Source organism: Lampetra fluviatilis, chromosome 31, assembly GCF_964198595.1.
Source record: "Lampetra fluviatilis chromosome 31, kcLamFluv1.1, whole genome shotgun sequence".
In the NCBI taxonomy this organism is placed as follows: domain Eukaryota; kingdom Metazoa; phylum Chordata; class Hyperoartia; order Petromyzontiformes; family Petromyzontidae; genus Lampetra; species Lampetra fluviatilis.
This window is the reverse complement of record NC_136305.1, coordinates 6,242,899-6,253,684: the sequence shown is the minus strand read 5'-3', so window position 1 is coordinate 6,253,684 and position 10,786 is coordinate 6,242,899. Positions and strand designations below refer to the sequence as shown.

The window sequence follows — 10,786 nt, the reverse complement described above, 5'->3', positions numbered from 1 at the left end:
CACTGTGAAAGTTGTGAGAGCCAAACGTAGCTTGGTTAAGGCACACAACATAGACGTTGCAGTACGTATCCAGATGGTGCTGCACTGCCCTCTGCTGCCCCCCCCCACCGTGTAGTCCTGCATCCTATACCGAGTTGCAGTGCATGTTGGTCACCCATGGCAACCAAGGTTCAACCCTGCTTAACTTTCGAGATCCGATGCAAATCAGGTGCATTCTGGATAATTAGGTCATGGACAAATCTCTGAGTATCTGCATTCAAACTTGGCTTTCCCCCTAGACAAAAGGCACGTGCCAATACACCAATTAATTGATTGTAATAGCTAAATGTTTACACTCGTGAAACATGTATTGAATCATGCATGTGATAACAGGTGATTTACAATTCATGGAAAGGTTATATTTAGGCTCACAGAGGAAAGAACACTGTACAAATAGTCATGACAATGATATATTGTTGATATAGCGCACTACCGGCAAGGGTGTTTCTTAGCGCTTCACGTATGGATAACTTCTATCGCACCATACCTAGCCGACCATGCTAATCGGAGCTGCGCATTTTATCGCAAAAATCTGAAAGGGCACCCCCCCCCCTAGTGGCAGCTGTCCCTGTGTGTCACAATTGGCACTCAGCACCTGGCTTGCAAATTGGCATTATTCTGCCAGTCAGGGGCAACGATCACCGCTACGAATAAATCCCAATCAACAAACAAGAGAGAAGACGAGAAACGTTACCAACGAGACGCTAAAAGACAATTTGGGGCTGTGTCCTGTGTACGTTACCGGGTGCTTAAGCCACGCCTCCCGAAACGCCGGCCGCATTTTCTTCTGCACCACGATGTCCTGCATGTCCTCCAGCGTGGGGTGATCACCGATCTCCTCATCAAACGGCACACGGTACTCGTCTATCGGACCTGCCGAGGAAAAATACAAAATAAAACGTGTGCAGTCATTGTCGTCATCATCCAGATAAGCATTGATTAGCCACGAGAGGATAATCCGAGTTGCGGATTCATGGTGCGTGCGAAGATGAAACTTTTTTTTAATCAGTGTGCTCGTTTGCATGTACGTATGTTTACATTTTTTCGCACCGTATGTAGCCAACCGTGCCAATTGGAGGTGCGAGCTAAGGACAATAACCTAAATCCAAAAAGCCATTTGAAAGAAATTAGTTTTCAATCGAGATTTAAAAGTGCATAGCTCCAGTGGCTTCCTAATATCGGAAGACCATTCCAGACGGCTGCAGCACATTCCAGAGCGTGCCATGCAGTGACCGTCTTTGTGCGATGGCTAGCTGCTCCTCACTCGTCGAGGGTCAGCGACTCATTGCCCATGTGACCACATAGTTATTGCCAAGTAAACCCATTCTTTTTAATAAATAATGCAAACTGATGACACATCCTACATCTTCAGCAATAAATAAGCTAATTCTGGACTGATTTCCACCATCATGGGTTTCACCAGCAGTCATGCTTGTTAAACAAATGCTGTCGTTGGCTTATCAGATGTTATTGGTAACGGCACTCCATCTAAACTATTGGGGGCAAATTCCAATAGGGAAAAGCAATATTTTATACAAAGTTCTGCTCTGCAATGATCCGCTAGAATGTTCATTAAGGATCATCATTAGAACAGAGCCCATTTGCCTCAATGATCTTGAGGGACTCTCCAAGAATTTTTTTTTAGGTTATTCCAAAATAGTGAATGGGCATGTAATATATAGAATGCAAACCTAACCAGAAAGGTCTTGCATCGAATCACCAACAGAGGCGTGGCTCTTCATTCATTTAAATATGTACGTGTCCATAATATTGAGGTTTCATGGTTCATAAAACTGAAGTTTAACTGCTAAAGAGTTCATACATTTGAGGTTGTACTGTTAATGAGTTCTTAAACGGAGCTTTCACTGATAATAGGATCGTAAAATAAAGATTTAATAATGGCTGCCGTAAGTCGACGTCTCACTTAACGGGTTCGTAAAACGGAGGTCACTGTTAACAGGTTCGTAAAAATTGAGGTTTCGCTGTTAAAGAGTTCATAAAGCCGAGGTCACTTTAATTGGGCTCGTGAATGGAGATTTCAATGCTGATGTGCGCACGCAGAACTGACGTCTTGCCGAGCACGAGTTCGCAAAATTGAGATTTTGCTTTTAATGCATTGGTGTGGACTGGGGGGGGGGGGGGGGGTGTGGAACCTTTTCCATACCAAAGACTGAATGAGTACTATGTTCAAATACCCTTGGGGGTTCCATATTAACAAACACACACCTTTGTGGAATGCAGTAATAAAGCAGGGGGGGGGCAGAAATGTTGGGAGTCGACCAAAACTAAACAGGGCCCTGGAAGTGACAGAAAGTGACTGAGTGTGCTAAAATTAGTAACATGGTATTGCCAGGCATAACATATTCCACTCTAGTCAAGATGCTTGCAGTGATTGATAAATACCACTTGCACACCGTTTCAAAGCGACAGGCATACACTGTGGCGATGGGCCGTACAAAAATGAAGTAACAGACAGTATCTGACCTGTGGTTGGAGGTCCTCTACCCTTGATGTACACAGTTTCTATTTCCCCTTAATAACACGTTCACTGCATTGCTTTGTAACGATAGTTCACTTTTAATGTGGAATGTTATTGAGAGACTGTGTGTTGTCTTAGTGTGGTCTGGGACTACTTTTTGTTTTGCTGCCTTGCCCAAGATTGCATTTGGTGTTGAAAAATATGCAATTTGCACGTAGACTTTTTGTTAATTTTATATCATGACTTGCTCAACTTTCCTACACTTTGGACTCTTATGTTTGTATTGTTTGTTGTTGTAACTTTCTAACCCGACCCAACTGGACATCTGTGAAAAAGTAGCTTCGTAGCTCATCGGATTCTTCCAGTCTAAATATAGATTCTGATTCTCCATTGAAAGACAGACAATTGCTCTCAATGAGATTTCACTTGGTTCTAAATTAAACACACGAATGAACGCACGCACACATACAAATGGGGATCGCACCGTTCATTGTTGTTCACTGCTCGAGGCACACACGTGATGAGCGTTTGGGAATGATGTTAATTTCAAAAGGGGGTTCTCGTATGACGAGCGTGCAACAGGCAACACCACACCACGCACCATCGGCGGCTGTGCACCGTGACACGAGCTCCCACAGCACGAGCCCCAGCGCGTAGACGTCGATGCGCAGGAAGGCGTCGCGCTGAAAGCAGATGGCACCCTCCAGCACCTCCGGGGCCATGTAGCGCTGCGTGCCCACCTGCCCGATTCGACAACAAGGAGGGGGACACGTCATCGCGAGGCAGTGGCAACGCGCGACGCTCGCGACACGCTGTAGGCGAGGACTGATGACGTCTTATACTGCGTTTCTGTTCAACCCCACGTGATAGGACTCGAGATGAACGCTTGCTTTCGCCAGAGCCGCCCAGGGCTGAGGTTAATCAACTCATTTTCTGCACTTCCGTATACGGTCTACACCTCAATACCCCAGCGGATTGGGGAATTTCAAAAATCTATGTGAAACACCAACCCAGGCCCCTCGAAGTACTGCATTTAGAGGTGTATGTCACCAGAATAATAAACAGTTTTGAAAGAGCACTCTTTATGCTCTGCTGGGGCGTCTCACGGGCGCTTTACACGCGAGAAGTGACATCACACGTTGCCCCCATTTGAAAGCCCCCCCCCAACCCACCTCGGTCCCTGTGCGGTACAGGTTGACTCAGCACCTGGTCTGCAAGCGGGCATTAGCCTGCGAGTAGGGGGGCAATGATCGTTACGTGTAATCCCAATTGAGTAAATTGCGTGTCATTTAAAAAATTGGCAATTTTTTTAGCACGATGCCATTTAGAATGGCGTCAGGGTGATCTTAAGCATCCACTGTGCAGCAGAAGTTGCATAGTATTTCACATCCTAAGCAATACCCAGGGTGGCCTGCTGGAATCGAACCGGCGAACCTCTGCAACTAGCGGCGAACGAGCGAACCGCTGGGCCGCGTCACCGCCCCCGTGGCTTCGTCTTGGCACGTTGATTGGGATCCCAACGGTGTGGAGAGGACGTTTCGTGTTGAACAGTTCATCACGCCACGGTGGCGAGATATTAACTCCCTCGCCTGGTATACAGAAGGTCATGGGTTCGATCCTGACCCTGACAATGTCTGTATATTTGGAGTTTGCATGTTCTCCCTGTGGTCGCGTGTATTTTTTTCATTGAGCTATCATTTGTGATGGCCAGGTCACTTCTGAAAAAGAGCTAAATAGGTCAGTGGAGTTTACCTGGTAAACTAAAAAATATATGTATTCTTGGTTCTTTCGGTAAAATCACGTAGAAGGGAAATAATAAAAATAATAAAACAATTATTTTATTATTTCCCATTTACGTGACTTTACCGAAAGAACCAAGAACATGAATCCCTGCAGTCACAAAAGCTTTAAATACAAATTTAAACTAAAACATAGTCGAGTTTCGTTTGTAGAGTTCGCGTAGTGTGGATGGCCAGAGTACGAACCTGTCCGTGGGTGTCCCCAGGCGAGCAGCCCGGCTCAAACTTGAGCGCCAACCCAAAGTCGGCGATCACAGCCGACAGGTTGTTCTTCAGCAGCACGTTCTTGCTTTTGAAGTCACTGCACAAAAGAAAAAGACCGCCAGGAACGACGGGGGTGGGCAGGTGGGTGATGAGGAGCACTGTCCGCGAGTACGTGTGTGTGAGCATTCGAATTATTAGAAAGGCATCACCCATTACTTACAAATTCTAATTACACAGCAGCATGAAATACAAGGTTAGGCAACGTTATTAATAGCATTAATATGGGGTATACGAGTGATTGATAATGTTTGTGCGTGCATTTGTATGCGATATGTTGCGCTGTGTATATATGTGGCCAGGCGGCTCAGCGCTATTGCAATCAGGAGACTTAAAGTCCAAATGCTGGTTGGAGTTTTTGACTCGGCTCATCACCAATATGGGGTCATGAAAATGAGAGCCACTTCATGGGTTAGTCGACGTTGGCTGTATGAATAGACTTCACTCGGCCATAGCAATGTGAAATTTCCACCACTGGCTCAGGGCTGTAAAAATAAGCTGAGTATCACCTAATATTCTAATTTGGGCAGGAAATCACTGACTTAAAAAAATGGTTATGTATGCATCCAGCCTGGTGATTCTGCGGTTTCGCATTAAAAAAAAAATCAGTCCTGAGACTTTTTTCTTCCAGCTTAGCCCGAGCAAACAGCCAGTGGAGAACCACACGTACCATAGACGGCCCTCCGCGTCGTCTCGGCTCCAACGTGCCAGTGGTAAAAGGGGGCGCGCGACGGTGGCGAGATGTTAACTACTTTGCCTGACATACAGGATGTCGTGGGTTCGATCCCCATGCTGACGCCCGTGGTCGCGTAGGTTTTTCTCCAGGTCCCCTGGTTTTTCTCTCCACATTTAGAAACGTGCATTCAGAGTATTTGGCTGCTATACAATTCCACGTGATAAGCCACTTCGATTTAAAGCTTTCGTGACTGCAGGGATTCATATTCTTGGTTCTTTCGGTAAAGTCACGTAGAAAGGAAATAATAAAATAATATAAATATAAAACAATAAAAATTCTCACAACATTTCGACTGCAACACAAGCAATCATCACAAGCAATTATCATCAGGTGTGAAATCCACATCATCAGGTGTGGATTTCACACCTGATGATGATTGCTTGTGTTGCAGTCGAAACGTCGTGAGAATTTTTATTGTTTTATATTTATATTCTTTTATTATTTCCCTTCTATAAGCCACTTCGTTGAGCTATCATTTGTGATAGCCAGATCGCTTCTGATAGAGCGCTATACAGCTCAGTGGGGGGATTTACCTGGTAAAATAAATATACAGAGTGTTTCAAAAAGATGGACCCAATTTCAAAGCAGTATATTTCACGATGGCAACATGTTACAATTAAACGAAAAGTTACAAACGGTTTAATGAGTTTCCAAGTATTACTAACCATTTTATAAAGGCTCTATGTGCCCTCCACCTGCTGTACGGACAACATCGAGACGATAGTATAATTCGTCCCAAACGCCTCTCTTCTCACGTTTTCCTCTGAGGTGCGTGGTCGCCCTGTGCTATTCCCTTAACATAAACAGCCTGTTTCGTCAAATTGTCGGTACCAACAACAAATGCTCTTTGACATTGGCGGATCAATGCCAAAACGCCGTTGAAACGCACGCTGCACCGCAATTAGAAATTCAGTCTTGCTGAACTGCAGAATGCAAAACGCCTTGTGTTGCAGGGTCACCATCTTGCGAATGACTGAGGCTTGGGGCTGTTTGTGCGCTGTGAGAGGCATCTAGCGGTAATCACTTGAAACTCTAAGCCCCGCCCTTTCAAGTGGTAAGAGTTTCATTCATGGGCGGTTCGTGGTTGCAGAGATATAACGATTTCAAATTGGGTCCGTCTTTTTCAAACACCCTGTAGTTGATAGTTTTATTAATGACGGTCAAACAGCAGCCAGGCTGTTAACGTACCGATGAGCGATGGCCGGCTTGCTGCCTTCGTTCTTGCCGTGGACGTCACTGTGCAGATAGGCGAGTCCGCGCGACATCGTCTCGGCAACGTGGCACAGTTCGGCCCATGACAGCGTGCTGCCCTTGAGGTAATCCGACAGGCAGCCCTAGCAGAATGAGACGCGGCCAGCAGCAGCAATTCAGCATCAAGAACACCGCCACCACCAAGCCTTAAACATTAGGTAGCTATGAGTTATTGGAAACTAAGCTTTTATTTTACGATGCAACAAAAAACAAACGTACCCATTATGCGATTCCATTTGCTGCCACGTGTGTGCGAGCCGCAGCATATATGTATGTACGTATGTTGAACTTCTTTCAAGAGCAGTGGCACAGTGGTTAGCGCACTGCGCTACGAACCAGTGAAAATAATCTGAACTGGTCCTGGGCCTCCCCTAGGTCGACTCGGCCTCAAATGAGTACCTGGGGCGGTGTGTAAACATGGCCAATGGGGAGTCAAAGGCGGACGGGTGTGGCGCTGGCCACTTGCGTGCCGTGCCACTTGCTCGCTTACAGAAATTGCCCAAACAATCTGTTAAAGTTACACGGGGCATTGATCATCTTTGAACTTCTTTCGCACCGTACGTAACCACCTGTGCCAATCAGAGGTGCTGCGTACGATCGCGCGTGACGATGGCGAGCGCGGCGCTTGCGCGTACGAACCCGCTCGTGGAAGGCGGTGATGAGCCACATCTCCATGTCCAGGTTCGCTCCCCGCTTCTCGGCGCCGATGAACTCCAGCAGGTTCTCGTGCCTCATGCCCGGCGTCTGGAATATGTCCATCTCGTTCTGCCACGACTGTTTATTCTGCGTGCATCCAGACGACAAACAATGCAAACCAAAATTACTAATTAAAGACCGTATGTATGTAGGTTGAACTTGTTTCGCAATGTACATAGCCATCTGCGCTAATGGGATTTGTGGGGGAAGGACAACAAACTAAAACACAGAAAGCAGTAATAAAGAAATATGTTGTAAATCTAGATTTTAAAATGCATAGCTGCAGTTGCTTCCTAATAAAAAGGTTTGCCACCATTGGCAAAGGTACTTATTTTCATAACAATCCCCTACGGCATACGTCCTGGGTTGCTGATAAGACTGGAGTAAGTATCTGACTAGGTAGTCACAGCTATAGCCAGATGTACAATGGACGTGGTGTGCCGGGTGGGAAAATATTTTCAGGGTCACCGATCTGAAAAAAGCCATCTGATAGAAGCCCTGCACGCACCGAACAGCTTTTACAGACTGCAAGTAGTTTTCGATCACATCACTTGCAATATTGCAAGTTTCAAGTGTCCGCTGCCATGAACCACAGTATGTAACACCTGTGGCCGTTGCATTGTCTTTCCATTGAGCTAATTTATTTCTATACAATTAAAAAACGTAAATATCGACGGGAATATTTCCAGGTCGATTGGTGGCACAGCAGCCTTCGTGAGGTTGTGTGCAGCCTTACCACGGGCTGTATGATCTTCACAGCGACGACCTGGGAGAGGAGTTGAGCACGCCAGACACAGCCAAAGCGGCCGCGGGCCCTCAACTCCAGCAGCTGCACGGGTCGCAAACCCAGCACGGGCGACGGGGGTGCCAGGCTTGCCTCCTGATGGCAACAGAACCGTCACCACCGTCACGATCACCACCTCCTCCACCACCACAAGATCATCATCATCACCACCAAACCACCATCATTACTACTGCCACTACCACACCGCCACCATCACCACAGCATCGTCATCATCATCACCTCCATCCCCGCCACAAAAAACACGACCCCCAGTGTGTTTAGTTTGTTGTCCTTCCCCCGCACCTCCGATTAGCACGGTTGGCTATGTACAATGCCAAAGAAGATTAACATACATACATACCACCATAAACTCTATACAGTAAAACCTTGGATTGTGAGCATAATTCGTTCCGGAAACGTGTTTGTAATCCAAAGCACTCGTATATCAAAGCACTCGTATATCAGTTGTGATCACGTGATGCTCGGCAGACAAGCGTATACACGTACTACTCGTATTGCAAGACCTCGCTCGTTTATCAAATTAATATGTATTGAAAAATGTTGCTCGTCTTGCAAAACACTTGCAGACCAAGTCACTCGCAATCCAAGGTTTTACTGTAACTAGAGAAATAGGTTATTGTCAAAAGTCACCATAAAGGAGATGGTTAACTATTTTCATAATTTTAATAATTTAAATTACAAGGGTTTTTATTCATGAACATAATACATGCACAGTGTCCGTGTACGAGTCAATTATTTCTAAGTTTGAAAACATGTCAGCCATCACTGTACATCAGACAGGTACTTGCGAATGAATAGTGATTCATTGTTCAGGGCAACCGGATGTGACGGTTGGAAACGTGACGTATTATCGTACACTCTGAACCTCTCTCTTCCTGGGCCTAACTCGCAAGCAAACCGACGCGTCCCTGTTATTCCCGTAACTTTACACAAAAGCACGCGACAAATGCCGGCCGCCGCCTCGTGTCCTGGAGCACACATGCACACACGCACACACCTGTGGAGGCAGTGCGGCGTGCGCGTACGCCAGCTTGTGGTGCCGGTACGTCCAGAAAGACAGCAGCAGCACCATCGTGACGGCCAGCAGGGGCACCAGCGTGTAGAGGAAGGCTCCCGACGCCGTAGACTGCCTCTCCGCCACGCCGGGCTGAGCCCCCTCTGCACAGGATTCCCAACAGTAAGCCAGTTAGGGTCACCTTATCGTATTTTAATTGATATAGCGCCTTGTGCTGTCCTGGAGTGTGCTCAGAGCACCTCCACACTCCAGGAGAGATTACAAGGAGACTCGGGATGACCAAGGCGCTGAACAAAGGATTAACTATTTTGTACAGCAGAAAGTGTGATGAGGGGAGATGAGTTCATGAGAATCATGGCGGTACGTGAGTATGATGATGCGCGAAATAAACGATCGATGACAGTGACAATGAGTGTCTAGTGAGGAGTGTGATTAAAGGGTAGCGAAGTTGGGAAAGGGGATTACGGTGTTAATGATGGAGGAGGGTTAAGAGGAGCTTGGGTAAGCGTGCCGGGGAGCTTCTTCAGCGAAACGTCGGACATCATTCCGAACCACAAGCGGCACCACCCGGAAACAATTTGGCGAGCTATACAGCACAACTGCGAAAACCTAAGCATGCAAAAACAATTAATGAGGATGAAAAATCATCACACCAATGCCCGCGTTTGATCATTCGCCGGCAGCATTTCAGATATTCACCAAGTTACTTGGGCTCACTCGCCAACCTCGACATGAACAAATAAACGTCGCTGATCAACTCCCCATCATACGAAAGAAGACTATGGCAGAGTGGCTCAGAGCACCACACTCCAGGCCAGATTACAAAGAGTATCGGATTAATTGATACAAATAGCCGTCAGTGAAACCGTGCCGGCTGTATGGGTAGACAAGCGTGCCGACAACCATGCTTAGCAACCACGTGCAGTATGGAAGTAGGATCCGTTATCGTAGATGCCGAGGGTTTAATTTCTCACCGAATAAATTCCAGGACACTTGTGGACTGGAATAAGCGGCACATGTCTCGTAGCCACAGCAAGAGGTCTACCGAATGTGGTTTTGTTTGGTGCGGAAGTATTTTATGGACAGATCTGGCCAAAATGAATGTCCGCCTTACTGAAGATCATCTGGAACACAATTAAACTGGCTGTCTGAATTGCTCAAGACAATTTTATTTATCTGAAATGTGACTTTTAACAAATGTGTTTAATGTTTAATATTTTACCACGTGAAAAACCATGCAATTTTCACTTCTGCAAAGCAATAATTGTTTTTTGTTCATGATAAAAAAATAAAAAAAATTTGTTTAATACAAAAATTCAGAAATAATTACAGTGCTAAAAGACATTGTTGACAATGTGCTTGATGAAAAAATAACCAAAAAAACTCCCATTCATCAATACCACTGCCTTAACAGGAAAAATATATAATAGTCGACATTTAGTGCAATGGCCCTTTTCGACTGCACAAACGATGGCCCTTCGTCATTGCACTTTTATGTTCTATGAAGGCCCATTGCCCGAAATGTCACCTATAAATGTCATTTTAAGGCCACTGTTAATGACGAATGTGTCGAGTTATTTTGTTATTTGTGCTTGAGCTTCACTGCCAATGCACTATCACCAAACATGTACATTTGCTGACCGAGAACAGGTCGATATAAAGTCACTGCGTGGTACTTCTTTAATGGACTGTAAAACCATTCATT

The 10,786-nt window shown here is 45.9% G+C and overlaps 1 protein-coding gene across 1 annotated transcript in view; it reads right to left on the bottom strand.

The window, feature by feature from the left end:
• Positions 1 to 10,786, bottom strand: part of ACVR2A (activin A receptor type 2A) — a 35,825-nt gene that overhangs the window by 7,788 nt on the left and 17,251 nt on the right. The window contains exons 4-10 of the mRNA XM_078870975.1: positions 9,064 to 9,224; positions 7,998 to 8,141; positions 7,205 to 7,348; positions 6,503 to 6,648; positions 4,504 to 4,618; positions 3,120 to 3,258; positions 782 to 912 (exon numbers count right to left, since the gene is read on the bottom strand). Of these exons, the coding sequence (XP_078727101.1) occupies positions 782 to 912; positions 3,120 to 3,258; positions 4,504 to 4,618; positions 6,503 to 6,648; positions 7,205 to 7,348; positions 7,998 to 8,141; positions 9,064 to 9,224 (980 nt within the window). The remainder of the gene's footprint in view (positions 1 to 781; positions 913 to 3,119; positions 3,259 to 4,503; positions 4,619 to 6,502; positions 6,649 to 7,204; positions 7,349 to 7,997; positions 8,142 to 9,063; positions 9,225 to 10,786) is intronic.